We start from the raw sequence: 24274 nt of genomic DNA on the forward strand, positions 1-24274 counted from the left end.
TGTGCTATTTCATAAAGTAATTCTACTACTGCTAGCCTGCTACTGAGCATATTGTTTATTATGTACATTAAATTCCTAAAGTCAGAGATAAAAAAACAAATTACTATTACTTTACTACTGAAGTGCAGTTTTTATGTACCGCTTGATACCTTATTTTTGTGCAACTTAAAGGTTCAGAAACTTTGCATGTGTGGTCGCAAGGCTTTATGGGATGGGAATAAGAGAGTGGGAATCCTAAAATTAAAATGAGCTACATACAGGTCAGATCAGAAATAGCCAATAATTAAATATGCATTGATTATTCCGCAGACTAAAACTATGTGCACTGGAAATGTGAATAAACAGATAAAAGTTGAAATATTACAACCTCAATTTTTTTTGTGGCATGTGGTAAATATGGCAAGGTGTAATTTGATTATTTAAAAATAATAGACTAGAATAAAAAGATGCAGAATAGTTACAGGAAGATTTAAGAGAGATCATTCTCCTGACCCTGACCTAGATACGACACATCAGCATGAACTAACGCTCTTTTTCCTTGTTTCTGCCTGAAAACAAATGACAGTTTGTCATGAAGAAGAAAATAATGTATGTAGTCTTCTCAATAATGCTGCAAGCCATCCAATGTTTCTCAAAACATTTTGACTGGAAGCCAAAACCTGCTGATTAATCTGCAGCAGAAGTTGGGGATCTCGAATGTCAGTAGGGCACGTCCTCTGTAGACCATGAATGAACAAAAATCACTCAAATGTTGAGAGAGGGAGAGACAGAGAGAGAGAAAGAGAGAGAGGGGTAGTAAGACTCTGCCTGTTGCCTGAGAGTGACTTTTTGGTTGTGATCAGCCGCATCTCTGTCATCAGCAGATTGACCTTCCATTATGTTTAATTCATGTTAAAATAATTCATAGGCAAACAAATTCAGCAGCAGCCCACTCACAACACTGGACATTAAACCGAGAGCTTTTACTGCCAGCAGAGGAGGAAACTCAGCAGCTACTCACAACAGCTTCTGTGTGTGTGTGTGTGTGTGTGTGTGTGTTAATGTGTGTTTTCACTGCAGAGCTAGCTAACATTTACTGCCCCCCCTGAATCTAATGCACAGATCACTGCAGAGCCACAGAGCCCACTGTGTCACATCAGGCAATCTGCACTCTGCACTCTGCAATCTGTCTGCACACACTGCACATCATGCAACTGTGACTGATAGTGCAGCACACACAGAGACACACACACACTGCCCCGCCCACTGTAATAAGGAGCAGGTTTATAATAGCAAAGTCTAGCGGTCAAGGCTAGATTTTATCTGAAAAATTCTCAGGGTTATAAAACAACCACACACACACACACACACACACACAAACACACACACACTCTCTCTCTCACACACACACACACACACACACACACACACACACGGGAACACCTGGAAAAATACAGCTCCCTCAGAGTTCACTAATCACCTAACAATATATAAACAGAGATATAAACAGAGTGCAGCTCTTGTGCACACACACAACCAACCATTACACATGCACTGTATGACTTACACAAAAACGCACATAACAATCACTTTCTAGACTCTGTTGGAGGTTGTGTGTGAAAGTGTGTGTGTGTGGTGGTGTGTGTGTGTAGTTAAACCACTAACCTAGCCCACTAACATACCTGCAGTAAATGAGTGATGTGAGTTTTTCCTTTGCAGTTAGTGAGTGTTTGTTCAGGGACATTCTCTCACCCGTGTGACTTGTAGAGCACCTCTCAGCTCAGGTGTGTGTGTGTTTTTGTTTATTCAAGAGTGTATCTTGTTACCAGGAAATACAGGATGAACCTGCATTCCTTCTGTAACTGGAAACATCATCGCTTGAACATGCGTCATTTTGTCATTTATTGTGATATTTATCCGATGAACATTGGCAGCAAAGCCAGTTTTCAGTAAATGTACTTCAATATGCTATTATCTATGACTTTAGGTGTTGTGGTAGTTCTGTTTGGATACAGTCTACTCTTTATTACACTCTAACTTAAGATTGTTGATGTTAAAGTTAAACCCAAACAGTGAAAAAGATTGTTAGTTTGTACCTGGGTGCTCAGGGATTACATCGCAGCAGCACAGCTTCTCTGTTTCCCGTTAACAACCTCATTCTGATACAGTTTATAGCTGGCAATTTGCACATTTAAAGCACACCTTGGAGTTGATTTTTACAACCATGCACACCACAAAGCACACCTTTAAAGTGTGCAAGGCTGTTTATTTCCTTAAATGACTTTTGGATAATCACACATGGGTTATATATTAAAATGTTAAGTGGTTACTCATATTTAAGCTCATATAAGCGTTAGTAGCTCAAATTCTCCCCTTTTTCTGTTCATTTCCTCTACACACAAAAAATCACACATCTCTCATTCTCTAGAATCTGAAGTTTCAAGTGGTTTCTCACAGTGGGGGCTTCCCCTTCCTGGTTACGATTGCCATCACAATTGGGTTGAAGATATGTTAAACCCTCTACCAAGTGGACTCCCTTTTCTTTATTGTATCAGATTGATATTCAAGACAGTCTTGGTGTAGCAAACATTTTTTCATAGTAAGAGTAAGTAGGGGTTTGATGCCTTGATCAAGGGCACTTTGACAGGACAAAGTGTCTGATGAAGAGAGGAACATGCTGACCTGTTTGGTGAACATAAGAAGTTTATAGAGATACACAGTATTTGTTTGGGTTAAGCTCCACTCCATCTCCTCCGGTCTATTTAAACACACACAAACTCTCTTCATGCTGATGTAAACACACAAGCACACACACACACACACACACACACACACACACACACACACACACACACACACACACACACACACACACACACACACACACACACACACACACACACACACACACACACACACACACAGGAAAGAAGACACCCTATCACGACCACATGTGGACAGAAATCTTCTAACAAAGCAGGTTGCAGCCACAAACACTCTTTCTGCAGACAGACTTGGAACTTGTCTCCATGTTACTCTGGGCCACGTAAACAGACGAGGGGAGAAAAGCTGCTCTCCAGCCAAAGGAAACACCAGCAGGAACCAGTAATGACTCAGGAGCCCACATCACTTAACACAAACCTGCAGCCCCTGCTTACACAGCTACATGATTACACCAAACACGGCAAGGTTGCAACATCCTCACTACAGCAAGGAAGAAGAATGGGATCTTCCCACAAATGAATCAAACACTATAAGCAATCTGGTCATAACTTTTACTTTTCTGTGATTTACATTGAAACAGAAGGCAGGTTGTCTAATTTGTTTGAATGCTTTTAAGGTCACTGATTTGTTTAACTCTGTAAAGCACATTGATTTCATCTTTGTATGAATGGTATTTATAGATACCATGCCTTGCCATGTAGCAATATCAGACATCAAATATTTTACATCATTTAAACCAAACACTCATTTAAACCAAAATTAGCTGAATCTTACCTCGTACTTTGTTGCTACAGAAAGCAGCTGATGACACATTCACGTCACATTACATTATGTTGTGATATGTTGTGTCATGTTACGTTGAATTATGTTACATTATATACAATACTTTACATTTCCTAAAGTTACATTACATTACTTTACATTTGTAAGTTAAATATTTCCCCAAATAATTAGTAAAAAACACTCACCCTGTACAGTGTGTGCAGATAGAGAAATGATCTATTCAAAACAAAACCTTTTTTTGAACCAGGCTGTAAACATGTTCACTTCTGCTGTAAAGGTCAGCTGTTTGGAATAGGTGTGTATGTGGTTTCTGGTGCTTCTGCAGCCAACCTCAAGCAGACACTTGATGAACTGCAGGTTTTAACACTTCTGTATTGGCTTCATATCTTAAGACTGGAGGTTACCACTTAGATTAGATTAGAATTAGATTAGAAATACTTTATTCATCCTGGGGGGAAATTCAGTCATTAAAGTTGCTCCTATACACAATAATTAAGAATATCAAATAATATTAATAGAAGAAGTAATTAATAAAATATAAATACAAATACAGTGAAAGTAATGATAATAAAAGTATGTACAGAAGACAAAATATGCTATGCATAAAATAAATATTGTATTGTATTATCTTGCTGTCCTTGAGACAGGAATCTTCACCTTGGAAGATGTTTTTGAAAACCTTTGTATTTAGTGACCTTAAACTCCGCTTACGTGTGGAAGTAGAGGCAAAACGCAGGGAAAAACAAAGTTTTCAGAAATATCAACATACGTGTGGATGGGGCCTCAGTCAGTACTAACCTGTATTTACCATCATCACAAGTCAGCATAGGTGTTCCACTCCAGCTGTATCCTGGTCACAGTCCGGCTGCAGGTCAAGGTTAACTGCTTGAGTAAAAGGTATCTGGAAAGTAAATAATAATTCAATCAGTAGTTCATTTGATAATTGAGGAAATAACAAGAGGGGAAAAAGTGGAGATAAGACATTTCTTTGGTCACAATTTTTTATATATAATTTGGACTTAAAAAAAAGAACTAAAGTAGTATGTTTTTTCTAGGGGATATATAGTTAGTTATTTAAAAGAATCACTGGTCTAACTCTAGCTGGATGTTGTCTTTTTGTCACCAGCAACAGCAGATAGACACTTAAGTCCAGACCCTAAAAGTGTCTTTGCAAGGACCAGAAATGTATGGGTGACCTGTGTTGAGTAAACACACACACACCCATACACACAGTCCTCATTAGGCCCATATGGAAACTCTCAGTGAGCTGGGTTATATCATAGAAAATCATCTTTGTTTATATTACAAAAATCTGTTATTGGCCCTGCCACTGTAATAATAGTCAGATTAGACACATGATACCAAAGTACTGAAGGCTGCTTTGTTGTGATAATATCAACTCTGTTATTTCTGTTTAGCTAACACTTGAGACACTTTAAAGTTACACATTACATAATAGACTAATTGTATTATTACACATATCAGTGAAATTTGACTGTGATACACCAATGTCAAAAGAGCACACACGTTAATATGAAGACTATATATCTCAAACACTCGGTCAAAGAAATAGCTTTTCTCATGTCATGCTTTATTTGCAAAAGAATGTACTTTAATCTAGGCGTGTCTTTGCTTTATTGCTGCTTCATCTGATGTTGGTGAGAACGTCTGAAAACATTTAACTCGACCACCACTTCCTGATATAGCAACGACGCAGGTTTGTGACCTGGTTACACCCTGTGAAAAAAAAGTGATGGTGTTGAGACCCTCAGGCTGACTTGATATGTGTGGTTCAATATTATTTTTTTTATAATTTCTCCAAATGTAATTGCACAATATTGACCTTCAGACTGTCCATGTCTTTAAACAAGATCATTTGAAGACAAGTGACTTGTTGAATAACAACAAGGGGGCATTATTTTGTATAATCTAACTTCATGAAGTAAAGTTAAACTCTAAAAACCTACAGTTTACCTTCAATCAGATTCAGCCACACTTGATGCTATGAAAATATGACAATTACCCACTTTAGGCATGAGACGCGCATCTCACAGAGCCGTTTATTTATTCAGACAATTTTAGTAATCTCATTGCAGTTATAACAAAACAAAAAATAAGTGTAGTAGAAAACACATTTGATTCCGGGCCCATTAAGGGCCCCCCCTCCCCACTTGGGCCCTAGGTAGTCAGTCCCACTTTACCCCCTACTACGACGCCCCTGGTTAGTGCTCCCTAAACTCTGAACCTTTTGGCTTCAAGGCTAGTGAATACTCATGCCATCCATTTAAATATACAGTCTATGTTAATGTATTGTGAGTGTCTCATGGTGCACCATGGGTAATGTATTTTAGAAACTGTAATATGGAGAGAACAGGAAAGGATACTGACACCTGGTAAGTCCTGGTACACTGAAAAAGTCCAGGTTCACCCGGGATTTAAATTTAGAGGCGATGGTACAACAACAAGAAGAGATTAATTTCAGTGTAGTGTGAAGTCACTTACACAGAAACAATAACATGAAAGCAGAAGTTATGACTCAAAACTTGTACATTTCTGCCTCCACTCTTAAAACACTGACAGTTAGAAGAAAACGTCTTCCAGTCAAACTGTTGCTCCGGTTAATCCTTGCTACATTTACATAAACTGTTTTTTAGAACTGGCTGTTCTCTCCGTCTGCAATCTGTGCATCTGTACCGTCTCCCACACATGTGACATCTGAAGACCCCCCTTATCCTCCTATCCTCTCTCTCTCTCTCTGTCACTCTGAGTGTGCTTTCATTTCATGCTGCCGCAGAGAAAAGGCCATTGTCGTGTAACTTCACTAATTGGTCACGACAACAGGACGAATGGGAGGCAACACTTACTGTACACACATCAATCACGTTTTCAAGCAGATTTTCTAAGCTAAATCATGTCCTTTTTTAGCCTTTGTTCTCCTTTTTGATGTTGAAATTGTATCTTTCATTTTCTATTTCTACATTCATGAACATCAGGTTACCTCGAAGTGCAGAGGTGTTTGTGACTGTAACTGCAGAGCTGCTAAGGGTCATAATGACCCTCATTATTTGAGATTCTGTCATACTTAAGGACTTTTTTGTGTTATTTCTGTGAGTGCATGTTGTATGTCTTGAGTTAGGAGTTGGATCCTACTCAACCTTTTTGTACTAATATTTGAATTATTACTTACGCTCCATTAAGGGCTCAATGGTGCTTGGACCGATTGTGTCTTACTCATTTACCTCTGTGTCTGATGTGAAGGTCACACTTGTCCTGAGGTTGCATTAAAGGGCAGCTCCAAAAGCAGGACCCTGGGTTGGATTCTGGTCTCTGTGGAGCATGAAGGCAAAACAGGAAATCCATTCCTGACTTAAAAAAGTACAGTAATATAGCAGACTTTGCAGAATTTGCAGCTGTCACAGTCAAAATATAAGGGCATATAAGGGGTCAATTGTTTTCTCATCCTATATCTGCCTATTAGAAAATTCCCACTCTAAATTATTGAGAGGAATTAATTGAAGCAAAATAATAGCATTAATTTAACACATACATAGCTTAAATCTAGCAAAATGACAGAAATCGAAGGGATTTGTGAGACCTTTAGTTTAAACTGTGTGTAGTTGTGAGTATTTTAAGCTGAGGGTTTGGTTTCACTTCATGGTTGTCACATATAATCTCAACCCTGCGTTATCTTTTTACTCTAATGAATCTGATAAAACTATGAGGCCTTTGTTATAACAAGAAAAATATAACAATAATAAATACAGGTAATGGCGTGTTGACTGGCACAATTATGTTTTTGTCATTAACATCTATTTAATGGAAAAAGTGTAGCTCCATGTTGTTGGGGTTCACCTGTAAAACCTGCACTTGGCTTTGGTTCATTGAATCCTGAAAACAAAACACAACACTGTAAAAAATACAATCCTAATGTATATTATGTGTGATACATTGATGCTTATCAGGCTCACAACAGGGTATGTAAGGTCATATCCTCTCTGATCATACAGTAGCCAAGGGAGAGTAAAAAACATACTTCTTTACACTTAGAGAAGGCTTAAGGAGGTAATGTGCAACTTTGTACAGTGCAGTATTCATATCAGAGCAGGAAAACTACATGATGGAAATTAATTGTTATAATGTACCAGTAAGTCTCATTTTCCTTCCCTCTTCCTTCCTCTGGCCTCTTTTTCTGTGGGCTTATCTGGTTGTTTTCATTGTGTCCATGGCGACAGATAGGAAGCCCAGATTCACACCTCACAACAAGCTGTTTCCTGAATGACCTCGAAGCAAGAAACTTGTTTAATAATGGTCTGGATAGCAGGAACGAGTCAAATAAATACAGCAAGATAGCTACAGTAAAGAAAGATCAGTGCTGCCCCCATGTGGACAGGGCAAGTACTGCCACAGAGGGGAAACAGTCTAATCTGCCTTTTTGTGGAGTTAAATTTGGCATGTGGGATCATAAAGCAAATCATGAGGTTTGTAATAATTTAAGTTTGAGTGTAAATCAATAATTTACATGTTAATAGATTCAAAAGACATAAACATTATTTTCACACTATTAATTTTAAGTTCAAATCTGTTGTATATCAAAAGGCTAATGATTCCTTGTTTATAATGTTCATGGATAATTTGAATTCCTATGTGACAAGTAATAAGGTGACTTGTTCTTGCGTCCCAGTAACCACGCCCCCTTTCACGTTGCTTTGATCTGGGGAGTGATAACCTTAACCCTAACCCTAATGATAACCCTTACCCTAACCCTAACCCTAATCCTAACCCTTATCCTAACCCTAATCCTTACCATAATCCTAATGATAACCCTAAACCTAAACCCTAACCCTAACCCTAACCCTAACCCTAATCCTAACCCTTATCCTAACCCTAATCCTTACCATAATCCTAATCCTAATCACAAACCTAACCCTAACCCTAATCATAACCTTTACCCTAATCCTAACCCAAACCCTAATTCAAACCTCATCCTAACCCTTATCATAACCCTAACCATAGTCCTAACCCAAACCCCCAATCCTAACCCTAACCCTAATCCTAACCCTAACCCTAATCATAACCCTAACCCTAGTCCTAACCCAAACCCCCAATCCTAACCCTAACCCTAATCCTAACCCTAACCCTAATCCCTAACCCCAATCATAACCTTAACCCTAATCCTAACCCTAATCCTAAACCTTATCCTAACCCTCACCCTAACCCTAATCATAATCCTAACCCTAATCCTAACCCTAACCTTAAACCTAAACCCTAACCCTAATGATAACCCTTACCCTAACCCTAATCCTAACCCTAATCCTAACCCGTATCCTGACCCTTATCCTAACCCTAATCATAACCTTTACCCTAATCCTAATCCTAACCCAAACCCTAATTCAAACCTCATCCTAACCCCAATCATAACCCTAATCATAACCGTAACTCTAATCCTAAACCTAACCCTAACCCTTACCCTAATCCTAACCCTAACCTTAATCATAACCCTAATCACAACCCTCACCCTAACCTTAACCCCAGGGTTAGGGTAAAAATGTTTTTGTAACAGAATAAATGCACAAAATTGGGCAATTATAAGGCTTCTCATAAAAATGCCGTACGTAAAAGGGGTTTTCAACACAAACCATTAGTTTTTGCAAAGTTAAGGTAAAATATACGGCAACAAAAGATCCTAAATTAAGAGTCGTTTGGGAGTCGAAAGAGCCGGCTCTTCTTTGGGAGCCGAGTTAAAAGAGCCGGCTCTCTGAAAAGAGCCGAACTTCCCATCACTAAAGCACATGCTTACTACCATTTGCACTCTTAGTTGCCCTTGGAACTATTTGTATTGTAAAATGTATCAATGTAAATACTTCAGACCTGTACCATAGTGATAAACAGATAACACTTCAATTTGAATCAAGTAAATACCACTTGTATCCTTTAAAACAGAGGGTCATTCCATTCCTTGTGGACTCAACATGACAGCATTTATACTTTTCAAGTAATTGATCTTAAACGCTTTCAGAAAATTAACAGTTGCAAGACTCACATATCCCTTCGAGCCACCAAATGGTATCATAACAATGGTGTATGCTGTTTTGTAATGACACAGCACAATTTTTGACCGTACACAGGTTATTTTGAGACTATATTAGTTTATAATGCATTTGTTGGCATTGAAACCATTTGTAAGGGGCTTATAACAATAAGAACTGAAACTTAGCGTCACTGCTTTGACTGGATGAAACAATAAAATGGTTAAGATGATGCATCTTAAAAAAAGCAGAGCATCATGAAACTGTATCTATCCTCTTAAAGCTTAGACTGTTGTTGCATATCACTGTGTACCTGTCTGTTCATCTGTCTTTTGCTGTAGTTGTTCTCATTCACCACCCAGCGAGCTGTTAAAAATCAAAACATACTATGATGACACACAGGATTCAATCTAATGATTATTTTCACACTGATAGAAAGTCCACTCACTCAAGTTCATTTAAACAACTTTTATTTATTAAGTTTTTACAAATAAAGTAACAAATTTCATTGTATTGGAGCGCAAAGCGCAAAGTTTTTTTTAATATGAAGCTTGAACACTCTATACTTAGTGCAAAACATACCGTTGAAGGCTGCCAATGACTCCCTACATGTACTTTTTTGATTTTGTTATTCATTCATCCATGTGTTTTTTTAAATTCAACCACTTTGTACAATGTCAAACACGTTACAGAAAAATATGAAACCACTGAATTAAGTTAGGTGCTGCTAGAGACATTAAAACTGCTGATAAAACATGTGAGGAATAAAAAATAAAAAAGTCAGTGAGAGCAGAAACATAATCAACATGTTTTCAGTAACAGTCCGAAGGAGCAAGCAAAGATATGCGCTGAATGAATCTGTGTGTATGTGTGTGTGTGTGTGTGTGTGTGTGTGTGTGTGTGTGTGTGTGTGTGTTTGTGTGTGTGTGTGTGTTGATCTGAAAGGCATTTTGTACATGTGGGCACGTTACAGTAAAAAGCAGAAAATATAAACATGTCCCAAGCAGGCAAGAACTGTAAAAACAGACACTGAATGTAATGTGTGAGTTTAAAACAACTATTGCTACACTGCATGTGTGTCACCAGAAAAAAAGAATCCTACTTCTCACTTTGACTTCAGAATACTTCACAATAAGAGTGCCCAAACTGGAATACTCCCAACCCTTTCACAGTAAGAGCCCTCCATTACAACTCTAAAACAACTTCACCACAATTGCACTGACTGATGGAGCTTTAAAAAAAAAAAGAGTCTTCCAGCAGGCGCAGAACCCAAAGCAAACTCTAACTTTAAATAATATTGCATTGCTTTATTTTTTTTTCTGTTTGTAGTAATAACTTATAAACACTGCAAAATGACATCAAACTTTTACTGTGGAAATCATTAAAGGTTCGAGCAGATGCAAAATGAACAAATCCGGGTTGTTAAATGGCAACCGAAGCAGCTCCAGTGAGAAAAAAGAAGTGAAACGCACTAGTTTTTTCACATCAGATGTTTCCACTCCACTGAAGTCAAATGGCACTGAGTTGGTGGCATCATGAAAGGTTTGACTTCTTCAACAGATCATAATAAACAGAGTGCTTTGAACAAGAACTAAAGCAAAGTGGCTCAAATGATTATTCACAGCTTCAACCAAACTTGCCTAGTAGTAAAATGTTGCATCATTATTCACGAGAAATGGAAAGAAGAGGTAAAAGCAATGATTACTTGCACAAACCTATTCCCAGCAAAACAACAAAAAACAGAGAAGTGAATGTCAAAGTGTGTACCAGATGTCTTTCACTGAAGAATAAAAAGAAAAAGGAGGACAGGGTGTTAAAGACCTTGAGTCTAAACTCTGCTATCATTTCAACCACCATCATCACTACCAGTGCACTCATCATAACCACCACCAACACCACTTCTAGCACTGTGACGCCCCTAACACTGTTAAACACTCCTTTACATTCACTCTGTGAATAAAGCCCAAATAGTGCCGCTGAAGAATCATGCAATGTGAGTGAGACAATATTCATACCTTTTAAAAGACATGCTGTTTGCCCTATACCTGCAGGTCTCTGATGAGGTGGCACTCCCTACGAAACCCGTTAAGAAGTCAGAGCACCTCTGCTGGCCCTTTAAATGCTTATTGTTAATAAAATGTAAGACAGCTGACATCTTTCCATGTGGGATAAAAATGGGGTAACACTGGGTTACACTTAAGGCGCAGGATGGCTCCTACAGCTTAGCTGTCTGTATTTTTTTAATGCTGCTTTTGACACTAAAAGGCCCCGAAACTACAATACTGTCTGAATCAGCTTCAGACTATGAGTGAGTGGTATTAAAGCTGAAAAAATGTGGTAAAGTTTGGAAAGTTTTGGTTATTTTCAATGAAATGATTGTGCATTAACTCATCATAATGTCACAAATTTACAAGTGGGCGGAGCTTGATTGCATAAGCCCACAATTGTGCACCAATCAGGATTAAGCTACTTTGACGTACAAATTTAGAGACATTTGGTGCATTTATTCGTAGTCAGTTAAGACTAATGCAAACTTCTACCAAATATGTGAGTAAAATCCTACTCAGAGCAAAGTTTTCAGGGTTTTTTGGCTCACTTTGAGGCTGCTATGTTGTGTTTTTACCGTACAGTTTGTAATAGATGTGCCTCAAATGGTTTACCTAGTTAAAAAATATAGAAAAAAATGTTAATCTGCTCTCACAGCTTGCTGAATGATTAAACTGGGCTCAATACCAGCACAGCAGACTTTCCATAACATCATCGGTTTTTGGTAATAACATCAGCAAAGAGGGAAACATCAAACATAAAATAAAGGAGCACATTTTTTGATCTCTTTACCGATACGTCCTCTGCTGACTGTATCCTGCTCCTCCTGTGTGGGCCAGTGCCTCTAAAGTACAGAGTGGTCCAAGCTTCAAATACAATCTTCAACAACTCCCTCCTGAAAAAAATATAATATATCCACCTCTTTCCCTCTTCCAACATCTACATTTAAAACTCTGAAAACAAAAAATGGCACTGATTAACTCTCATGTTCCCTCAGTCTCTTCATCACGGTGGTGTCACAGTCAGGCCCATTGTGTGTTAGCCTGTTTCAAATCTTCAGTGGTCAATCTTATTGGCTTCAATGGCAGCAGAAACAGGATAAGTTATGGTTAAAATGTATGATATTTTTGCCGTTGTAAATCCAACATTCTTGATTTACACTCACTATTAGTTGCAATCAAAGAGAACTAACCACAAACCAGCCGAAGAACACACAGTAGCAGCTATCATTACTGCATCTCTACCCATCTACTGCACGCCTGCAATCAAATAACCAGCGCTGACTTCAAATTGACACCTCCAAAAAACTCTCCACACATGCTGCCAAGTGTGCTTACTGTAACCCAAACTCCTCGACCCCCGATAAAACAAGCAAAAAGAAGGATGCAAGGCACTAGTGAGCACCTCCAGTTTGCACCGGAGGCTCTAGGTGGTGTTGGGGTCAGGAGGGGGGTCGGGGGGAAGCAAAAAAAAACAAAAAAACAGACAGTTTTCAAGTACATTAAAATGGACACCATTGGTTTATACATTCACATTCATCTAACAGAACGAGGGGAGAAAGGGAAGATGAGGGCTATTTAAAGTGTCTGATATATAAGTACTGTATTAAGAAAAAAATAGCTAGCATTACTTTAATATCTAAATATCAACTATCCTGCTTTCCACCACGGATGTCTTTGTGAGCAGGCGCTGAGGTCCGTTTCCACTTTCAATTCGATCAGGTTTAATAGACTGACGCTGCAGATGATTAGTAGTTGTAAGGCATTTGTTTGGGATAAAGTCCTCTGAACCGGACCGTTATTGTAAAGAAGTTGGTTTTTTTTACAGATTTTTTTCACATTTTCTGCTGAATTTGCAGTGAATTGAAAGTGAAAGCACCCCAAAGCCGTCCCCCGTTTGCTTTTTGTTTTCTTTATTTGCGACATTTCACCCTAAATCTAATGTTGTCCAACAACATTGGCTAAGAATCAACAACAGTAATCACAGTGTTTCCACATCGTACACCGATGTGCTCGTATAACAGGTCCGTCGACAGAACAAGCTCTTGTTTTTGTTTCTTTTTAAATACAATAATAATCATTCACAACAATAATTATGACATTAATGTACATTGCAATCATTTCAACACAAATGTTGAAAGCAAACTACTGATAATGAGAACTGAGGCATTAATGTGTGCATGTTAAACTGCTGCTACGCCTCAAAACAATGTGCATGTATTTACATGAGTCTGTGTGTATTCATATGATTGTGTATGTGTGTGTGTGTGTGTGTGTGTGTGTGTGTGTGTGTGTGTATGAGTGCAGCAAGCCAAACACAACCCAACAAAACAAAACTGAACAACAAATGGAATCATAATAGCCGACATCCTAAAAAAATAAACCGAGACACAAACTGTACAGGGACTCGATATTATTCTAACAAGGCCACTGTTTCACGCCGAGTCCACTCATGTTTTTTCTAAAAGGTTGCTGCTGTTATTGCTGTGAATGGCAACAGAGAGGCGGAGTGAGAGAGAGAGAGAGAGGGAGGGATGGATGGATGGATGGAGGGAGAGGTGGAGTCGTGATGGTGAGGAGGCGTTCGCTGTGCAGAAGCACTGATCGCGTACTTCAGAACTTTGCCGGAGAGAAAGCAGCGGAAAACCGAAGAGGTGTTTGATTTGAATCAAAGCCAAACACTCTCTGCTCTTCCTTTTCTTCTTTCTTTCCTCCATTTCTCTCCATCTGTTTAACAGTTTGACCAATTTCTAACTTCACCTGAACTTCAGATAAAGCTAAGCTTTATGTTTGACAAACAAACCATCATAATGGCCATCCATGCTCCTCTCTTTGTAGAGCTCTCATCATCTTAGTATTACATCTGGTAAAGCCCACATTTCTGCATTTTTCTATCTTCTTTCAGACATTGAGTATTTTACAAAAACACTCAGCCCAAGTTCCAGAAGATCCAAATATATTAAGCAACTCCAGCATGTGAAGCTATTCAGAGTTGCTGTGTGGACAAAAAGACTAAATTTGGTTTCTATAAAAGCTTGCCGCTACATTCCTCCCTCTCAACATGATGCAACATCTCCTCTGCAATATCTCAAAAGGGATACTGTTTGACCCGCCTCATAAAGACTTGTGCGCAAGATTTGGAGCTCATAGAAACAAGTGCGACTGAGTGATAAGTGCTTTAACACAACAGTTACCAACACCAATCCTGCACCCTGTCAATACCTCTTTGGCCTGTTTACATTGCACTCATGAGTCTCTTTTCTTTATCTTGGAGCGTTTGGCTGACACACAAGCCAACGGGCGAACACAGCAAGAAGGGTGACCATGTGACTACTTTATGACAGCTTCACACACATGGATGGAAACAGAGGTCATTCCTGATTTCTCTTCTTCAGTTCCTGTTTCCTGTCTTCTTCTGTCACTTCAAACTCCTCGCTCGCCTCCAGCTCTTCCATCCTCCACGGCAATTCAAGCGCAAAACTTCCTGTTCCACTCCGGTCCAGTCCAGTAGGGCCGTGATTCAAACCAGCCCTCTCCTCCAGCCCTACGTGGTCCTAAGGTTGGGTCCTCCTGGGTTGCTGACGGACTTCTGCAGAGCATTGGCGAGATGGAAAGCCTGGAGTGGACCCTGCCCGGGGATCTGGCTCTGCCCTCCAACCGAGACTGTTGGGTAAGGGCCGAGGGGCTGGGAAGTGCTGACCAGCAGGGGCCCGGGCTGTGCAGGGGCCTGGTGCGGGGTCGAGAGGCTGTGAGTAGGACCAGACCATTGTGCGCTGTAGGCGGCGCTGGGGGTGTAGTGGATGAACTGGGGAGGTTGGGGTTGAGAGGGAGTGGAGGAGGCAGGAGGGTGGCACAGGGAGCCCTTGCGGATGGCCAGAGAGGTAGCGGTGGTGGGGTTTGTGGGGAGGTGGGCGGAGCCTCCTATGCTGCTAGGACACAGCTGACTGGGGGCAGAGTACTTCCTTCCCAGACTAGCGGACTGGATGACCTGGAGCAGAGGTTTTACACAAAGAGAAAAGATGATTCATGCTGACTTTCGCTACTCATCATTTTATCAAAAAAACACAGTTTTTATCAACTTTCCTGTCGTTTTATTGGTCTATATTTTTTATTGTAGTATGTTCTGTCTGTAGATCAATTGAAAACATATTCCAATTCTTGTTGTTTTTAACATTTTTTTTATTTTAGTTATATTAGACCAGAAGCTTAAGAAACAAAATACTTTATTTTTAAGGATAAAATGCTAAAGAATGATATCTTTTGGAAAAGTCTTAGAATATTTATAAACTTAAATGTAAATATATATTACAAATACAATGTTTGTATATTCTTCAAACTATTATTTAAAGCTGAAGTGTCTGTAGTGATCACATAGTGTATATTCAAGTTAAGATGTCCTAAAAAATCAAAATGAACTAATGGAGAAACTTACACCTAGTGTAAAAATTACAGCATATAAACACTGGATGTTACTGTAAAACTTGCTGCCTAATGCCCTTGTTTATTGTACTTTGGGTGAATTCACAGGAAAATGTAGGTACAGGCAAAGCTCATAACCTGACAGTATGGTGATGTGTGTATTTTAGACTAACCTCATAGCTGTGTCCTTGTGCTGGAGCCTGCTGCAGCTGTTTGGCACTCCTCTTCCCCTGAAAAAAATAAGGAATCACTCACTTGTAAATTACATTGATATAATACTTTTATTCTCTCTCTTTCATTGACTTTTGAGCTCCTACAAAATTAAAAATAAGTCCAGCTACAGCAAAATGACAACAAACTGCAGTAAACCTGTGAGAGGTTCATGGCGTCCCTGGCCCAGTTGTCTACCAGTTTATGGAGGTCATCAGTGAAGGTTCCTTTCCTCTGGTGGGGGACTGATATGTTGGGGGGCAGACACTGGGAACCACCCTGGCTCTGACCCAAAGTGCCCGAACCACTCACTGCGTTGGTGCTGTTCGTCCCTGTGGAGGGAGAGAGAAGAAGAACAGAGACAGATTAGAGATATTGTTCTGAAAAGAAGATTATGTTATGTTTTCTGAGCTAATGAAATGTTTCCTTTCTTGCCCATAGAAAGGGCGGTTACATGATATCAGCAGCTGGTCAGGGCAGAGTTTAAAGGTAGGTCAGCATGTTGATATGATCAGAGAATTATATTGTTGAGTTTTAATGATGGAGATAATGATGACCAGCAGGAAGATGAGGAATCATGATACTGAAGCAACTTTCCAAAACAAAAGTGGGCACTTCCATGACAATTTTGCATGCCCAACAGCTTTCTCACACAAAATGCTGCAACACCAGAGAAGCCAGGCCTGCTGGAAGTCACAGATGCTCTGTGTGCGGTACTGAGCTTGTGTTTTCATTCATTTATTGACCAGTAGATGGCACTAACACTCTGTTGCAGCTGCTAATTTACTTTATGTCAGACCTGAGGATCACAGTAAGAGGCACACACTCCAAACTGACTTGCAATATTGAACTGTTGTGTTAGCTTAAATTTACTTATGTGTAAAACCAGGACCACAATCATGGCATGTTTCCATGAAGTTCTGTATGTGTTGTTCTGTCTCTGTTTGTAGTCCCTTTTTTTCTTTGAAGCCTTTGTTTGTCTGTTTATATTTTGTTTGCCAGTTTGTGTTTTTTCTATTTATTGTTATCGTCATCTTAATGGTTTTCAGAAACTGTCTTTTTGTAGTCACTGTGGGAATCTCTTGTTGCTCCGTCTATTAGTGGTTGCTCTCTGTCTGCTTGTAGTCCTATTTGTTATGTGTTGGTATGTTTGAATGTATTCCTCTCTAGAGAAGCAAGATTATATCTATTAGATCTCTGCAACATTCTCTGCTGGTTTCATTATTGTTAGAACATTTAAAATCCAAATTTTCACTTTAGTCAAATCTAGATCTCAAAATATTGCAGACACAGCCCTGACCAAATGCGTAGAGATTTGTACAAAGAACACATATAATTTAGTGTATATCTGCACTTTGAAGTCTGTTATTGATATTTGAACATCATGAATAATAGTTCAGTTTTACAACTATTTATTGTATTTATTGATATATCGATCACCTAAATCTAAACGTACATCAACTAACATCTCGTCATATCAGGTACAACACAGGAAAAGACGTCTATGCAGCAGTAAGCTGGTAAACTGCTATCATACAGTCAGGCTGACAAAAACTGTCATGTCATGCCAAATAAAATGGAGGAAAATAAGAATGAGGAGACGCTGAGTCATGACTGACTGCAGCAGCATGGGATTCTGGGAAATGCAGTCATGAGAAGGCAGGAAATAAAAAAGGGAGAGGGCCGAGTGGCTCACAGTGGTTCAGTTGTGTTAGTGTGTGTGTGTGTGTGTGTGTGTGTGTGTGTGTGTGTGTGAGGGAGGAGGGGTTGCTTAAAGGTGCATGCCGTGTCAGTTTGAAGTTGATGGCAGCCCAGTTCAGTTATTTCATTCCTCAAGTTTGATCTCCTTTGATCGTTAATAATCAACAACCTTTGCTGTTTTTTTTTTTAAAATTTAAAAAAAGAAAAAAGTCTCTGTGAGCTGAAATATCTGAATTGAACTTAAATCTGGAAGAGGATCAATACTTAAACATCAAGGTGAGATATTCAATAGACAGCGGCAGGAAGCGTGGGAGAGCAAGTGCTCGGATGGAGGAAAGGGGGATGGATGGAGGGAGGGAGGGAGGACCAAAAAGAGCGATAATTACTACAGAGCTGGTTGCAGGGGCAGACTTTTTTCACCATCTTCCCTGTGCGGCCGGAAGACAACGATTGGAGGATTGGGAGAGAGTCAGAGTTAAACCCCGCCCACAAACAACCGACAACCAAACACAAGGCATCTGAGCACCATTACTTGAAGTTAAGGTAGACATTAAAAAGACTGAGGGGTTAAGTTGCCTAATAACATCCAAACAGGGGTATAAAACCCTGTTACACAGCAGAAACTTATTAATGTGTACAGAATTTTAAAGTATAAGCTGAGCTAATTCTGAAGAAGTAAAGACACAACCTTTAAGCACAATTGGTGGACAGTTACTGTAGTGGAAATAGAATATTCAGTTCCTCAACACAAATGTTTTGTAACCAAAGCTCTTTAGGAAAAGACTCATTTCAACAGATTCCTGCCTGTGTACTGTGACTTAAAGATGCTTTTAGGTAACCAACCCCTGGCTCTGAGTCCTCTCCACAGCTCGCAGGGCCACACCAGAACTGGGTCCAAATGATGATCCAAATACAATTAGGATAACATTTTCAAAAACTCTAAGTGGCCATGCATGCCTGTTCTTTGGCCAGCAGCTTGAACAGACTTTAGTGAAACAAAATTGTTAACACAAACATCCTGTGAGACAGCAAATGTCAAACAGAGGATAACAACTTCTACTCTGCTCAATAAGACCCAGGTCTGTCTCTCTCCCCTCCTGGCTGTGCAGTGTTTGGGGGGGAAACAGGTGAGAGAGAGACAAGGGGGTGAGGAGAGGGAGTGAGAGAAGGAAGGGAGAGAAAGGCTTCGAGCTGCAGAGGGTTCAGAGGCATTCATAAACATCCCATCATCAGGCACAAAACATTAACCAACACTACATGTTATGGTTACACTAGGATTTAAAAAAAGACTATTGAAATCATGAAAAGATGAGAAGAAATAAACAGGGGCGCACAGTATCTGAACAGAACTGTGTTTGAAATGAATAAATGCAATTACACAAGTTAAATGAATTAGTAAGTTTCCAAATAAAACAAAGAATGTTTGGAAGGAATCCCAAGTCATCAGGTCTCCATTTGTCTTCTTAGTTAGTCCGCCTGATTTCACAGAAACAAGGGTTAGATGGAAGACGCGAGTACTGACACACTAACAAAATGCATCATCTAATTGATGTTAAGGCTACAGATTAGGGATGCACCAATCCTACTTTTTAGGTCCCAATATCGATCCCTGGGCTTTGGTTTCTGTCGATACCGATACTAGCCAATCTGATCCCGGTATTGATTTAACAATCTCTATTCCTTAATGTGAGGATAGAATCATGTTTTGGCAACTTCAGGCTTTTCTGACTTTGTAAACCAAAATAAAATAAACATTTTTAAACTGACAGTATCATTATTTAAGAGATTATAAATGTGTACCAGCAGTTTGGTGAGTTAATCTTCATAACCAACAGATATAACAATTCAACTGTAAACCTCAGCAACTATAAACCTCAGCAGTGGATAAGAGGAATTCAATATTCTGTATAAAAAAACTGCTTCAAATGAGAAAATAAAAAATATGTCAACGTAGTGTTTCCCACTGAGATGAATAGATCTGCCATATGGATCGGCACTATATATCGGCCCCTTGTCACCGATATCCAATCTAGCTTTTTGAGTGCGATCTAGCCGATATCCGATACCAGGATTGGATCGGCGCATCCCTACTACAGATGACAATCAATGTAATTTGATTCACCTGTAATGTAGTTACCTGCTCACAATGCTAGTTCTCAGCAGTTATTTGACTGTTTTTGACCGCGACAGGAGCGGCAGCATGATAGTTAAAAGGTAAACATGAAAAAATATGTGCATGTTTTTCCACCAGGCACTTTTAAGGGTCCCTAATTTGAGCACATGCAATCATTTATCTTTATGCTGCACTGATGTATTAAAGAAATGTAAGATATGATCGTTGAGATTTCCAAGAGGCCGATCCACGTGTTTTCAAACTATGTTTTAGTTGTCATTGTGAAATCAGCAGACCATCTATCTTTCTAGCAGCTTATAAAACTACTCGGTTGAGTTGATTTGAAGTCAGAGCAAGTCAACTGAGGGCAAAAGAAAGGTTTCATATCACGGACAAACTGCTGGAGATTTCTATCACTACTCTTCAGATAGAGGCTCAGACATAGATGGCTGAGGAATCACTGTTAACAGCCTTTTAAAGTGCCACTTTAGACAGTGTAAGTGTACTTTCTATCGTCTTGATGATGCTACTGTTTTATTTTGGGCCATTCATCTTTCAAAAGTGCACAGGGGGTGGCATTGAGAGTGCAATTAAGACATGAATTATGGATTCTCTACACATTAAATACAGCATTTGTCAAGGAAGACTACTTCAAAAGAGAGATGGAAGGATGGACAGATTGAACACATAAAGATAAAGAACTAGAAAAAAGTGGTAAAAGAGTGAGTTAATATGAGAACGTCAGGGATGTAAATGCTATATTTGTCATGTTTTAGTGTCCTGCAGTCAGATCTTGTGTTTTTTTTTTTGCTGTTCCTAAAAGTGTTGATTCTTTTCCCAAACAAAGACAATAAAAATGTTTGTAAGGTTAAAAATTAAGCAGATTTAGACTGCTTTGTTTAAAAATCTCCCAGTGTTGAAGTATAAGCTGTCTGAGGCGGATTAATGTGTTTGAAGACATCAGTTTTCTGCAGGCACTTGTTATATCAGAGGCAGGGGTCTTCCTCCATCAAGGAAGGAAACCCAATGGAAGACAGGACGACCATGACTTGACAGATATAGGAGTAAACAAAAATAAATAAATAAACAAAGGTTAACAAAAGTAAGGACGGGGAGTGAAAAGAGGAGAGCCAAGAAATAAAGCGTTACACACAAAGAGCCAAGCAGGGCGTACTCAGAAAGCGCGTCCTCCTGCCGCCAGGCTTGAAGGCCAAACGCTCCGAACCCCAGCTGAACTTTACACAGCCTGAAGAGAGGGAGGAGGAGAGGGAAAGTGGAGAGAAGAGGTGAGGAAACAGAGAAGGAAAGATTGACAGAGAGAGAGAGAGAGAGAGAGAGAGAGAGAGAGTCGAAGAAGGTAAAGGGAGAGAAATAAATAGAAGACATAGAAGACAGAAGTAGTCAGACAGGACAAGAGGAAGACAGAAAAGGTGAAGGAAAGGAAGAATGTAACAGTCAGTTAGTTATCACGCTGCTTTGTGCAGAGAGTAACAGAAGAAAGAGAGAAGATGTGAAAGTGTCTCGTTGTGAGGGAGTGAGACAAACAGACTGCATGCTTTTGTGTTTGTCTGCATTCAAAGTGTTTCTTATGCCGTACGGGGGGCTGCTGCAGACTGCATGCCTACCTGGGGTGGGAGCACACAGGCTGGGTACAGACAGTGCCCCCTCGCTGGTGTAGGCGGAGCACAGGTTGTTGCTGGAGGGAGAGGGTTTGAGTGGCTGGAGGATTGTGCTGCCGCCTGAATCGGCTAATCCTCCCGGGGTTAACAGAGCCAGCTGGCCGGGGTACATGGTGGGGACGCTCTGGGCGGATAAAGTGCTGCCTGGAGATAGCACAAGGCATAGGCAGGAGGGGACAGAACAGGAGGGACACACCGCAGAGGCCGAGACACAGAAACACACACAGACACACACACATACACATAAATAATGGGCAGATGAGACACCCGTCACCCAAGACATTACAGACACACCAATACACACGCAGAAAGCACATAGAGAGAGACAGACAGGGAAAGCAGTCAGAAATGTTGAAGCTCCGAGCCTGCTCCAGCGCACACCAACATGCACGTGTAACCAAGCGATAAACGCACACACATAGATGTGCACACAAATGCATAAACACAAAGATGATGTGATGTTAGGGTTGACGTTTTTTTATGATAATGGTTCAGAGTTGCAGGGTTTAACTTGCATAATGATGAACACACTTGTTCTCTTAGCTATGTTCACTTTTTGGTATGATTTGTTCACATTTTGGTGAAGTAAAGTAAAAGGAGATCGCTGGTGTGACTAGCATCTATGTGAGGATGCATTTCTGCAGGTAAAGCATCTGCTTTAATGAACATTATCTTAAGTTTGACAGGTTTCTGGATGTAAAATAACGTATTGGATTTTTTGTATCATTAAAAAGTACTTGTAAATTGTCCAAATAACATTTTGTGGTTCAAATTCAGACAAGGCTCTTCACTGCAATATATCTATAAAGTATCTACACTGAGTTTTAATGAAAGTAGATGTTGCCATCGTCTTTCTTTGACCTAAATTTTACTCCATCATTGTGGTCAGGAGGAGACAGAAATCTATAAACGAAAAATCTCAGATCCTAGTACAATAGAAATGACCGAAAAATCCACAATATACACCTTGTTCCAAATTATGCAAGTTGCATTTTTGTGAATATTTAAAAAACTATGTTAACAGTCGTTTTCAAATTTGTTAGGAAGTGAGATAGTGAATATAATTCTTCAACTGTGTGGTTAAAATGATGCTTTTTGGCTGTATTTTTAAATAAATGCAGAATCTGCAGAAATGTGCATGCCACATTATTGTGCAAGTTGGTGATAAGAGCATTTAACTTGTGAAAATTAAAAACTAGGCACCATTTTAAATGTTCTATTGATTGAAAAAAATAATATTTACTACAAATGTATTCAAACTTCAACAAAAACAACAGTTTTCTTTACATTTGTATACAAAATAAAACTGTTAAAGTCTTTAAAACATTTCAAATCCAAAGTGTTTCTCAAATGTCAAATATATAACCTCCTTTGCAGAGAAGTCATCAGAAACCAAATCAGTTTACCAGTGACCTCTGACCCTCACTGAAAGAAAAGGAGGTTATATTGGACATTTGAGAAACACTTTAGATTTGAAATGTTTTAAAGACTTTAAAAGTTTTATTTTGTATACAAATGTAAACACCAGTATATATTTTTAGGGTGCTCCTGGGGCTAAAGAGGTTTTAACTGTGTTCCTGCATTCAGCAACAAGCAGTTTCAATGCAGATGTGTAGCTCCTTGTAGTACCACAAGCTACCTGTACGCTAGTTTAGCACAGCCTGCAGTAACAGTGATAGCTAAGGTACAGACAGACCCACTGTCTGTGACCAATTAGCAGAGACTCGCATCAACCACCTCCTTTAGTCACTTGTTGTATTAAATTGAAGAGTCTTTTTAATCTAATCAGCACTTAACAAGCTTCATATACTGAATAGCTTTAAATGCATTATCATAAACTACTGAGGGAATAAAACATTAAAAAGAGACACAGGTTAGCCTCACTGTGTTTCAGCATGCTTTGTGCAGTGAGGCTCTATCTGTTTCCTCAAGAGCCATCCTTTAAGTAAAATATCTCTCCCTGCATTTTATACTCATAACTGGTTGCACCAGTGTAAAGGATGCAGCTCACTCTTTAGTTGATGAAGATGAATTAAAAGTGCGTCTATACATTGAATTTTACAGTAAGTAAGAATGTATGCTTCTTTAGATTTGGTTCAAACAAACGCTCTATTATGTATATCTGAACAATAGTTTACCTGGCTGTAAGGGACTCTTACTGCCGTGCGTGGAGCTGGTTCGGGACGATTTGGACGATTTACTTTTGGTAGGTCGTCTCCTCCTTCCAGTCAGGGCAATGACTGGAGGGAGCACTGCAGCAGGAGGAACCTGCACCAGGACCAAAATAACAATGTTTTTGCTTTGTACTGTTTGTATTGTTACGTTCATAATGTCTGTATGGATGTTATAAAGTTGAGTTACCTTTCCTAGCTTTGTAAAGAGGCTCTCTATTTCGTCCTTCTGGCGGGAGTGGAGTGCCTGAATCTCACGCATGTGCCTGTTGGTAGAGAAAGGGAAAGAAAAATACAAGAAATTAAATATTGACAGGCAAGAGAAATAATGAGGGTGAGAAAGCATCAGAGGGAGGGGGGAGAGTCTAGTTTTCTAAGAAGTGCTCAACATCTCTCTTCAGGAAAAGAGGAAAGAGTAAAACAT

General features: G+C 39.5%; 1 protein-coding gene across 1 annotated transcript in view; it reads right to left on the reverse strand.

Moving 5' to 3' along the window:
• Positions 1-9965: 9965 nt before the first annotated feature.
• Positions 9966-24274, reverse strand: part of wnk1b (WNK lysine deficient protein kinase 1b) — a 117428-nt gene continuing 103119 nt past the window's right edge. Inside the window, exons 32-39 of the mRNA XM_034673650.1 lie at positions 24041-24116; positions 23818-23947; positions 21626-21823; positions 21154-21246; positions 18274-18315; positions 16346-16518; positions 16150-16206; positions 9966-15545 (exon numbers count right to left, since the gene is read on the reverse strand). Coding sequence (XP_034529541.1) covers positions 15102-15545; positions 16150-16206; positions 16346-16518; positions 18274-18315; positions 21154-21246; positions 21626-21823; positions 23818-23947; positions 24041-24116 — 1213 coding nt within the window. The 3' untranslated portion in view covers positions 9966-15101. The remainder of the gene's footprint in view (positions 15546-16149; positions 16207-16345; positions 16519-18273; positions 18316-21153; positions 21247-21625; positions 21824-23817; positions 23948-24040; positions 24117-24274) is intronic.

The sequence above is a fragment of the Notolabrus celidotus genome, chromosome 21, assembly GCF_009762535.1.
Source record: "Notolabrus celidotus isolate fNotCel1 chromosome 21, fNotCel1.pri, whole genome shotgun sequence".
NCBI classification, from domain to species: domain Eukaryota; kingdom Metazoa; phylum Chordata; class Actinopteri; order Labriformes; family Labridae; genus Notolabrus; species Notolabrus celidotus.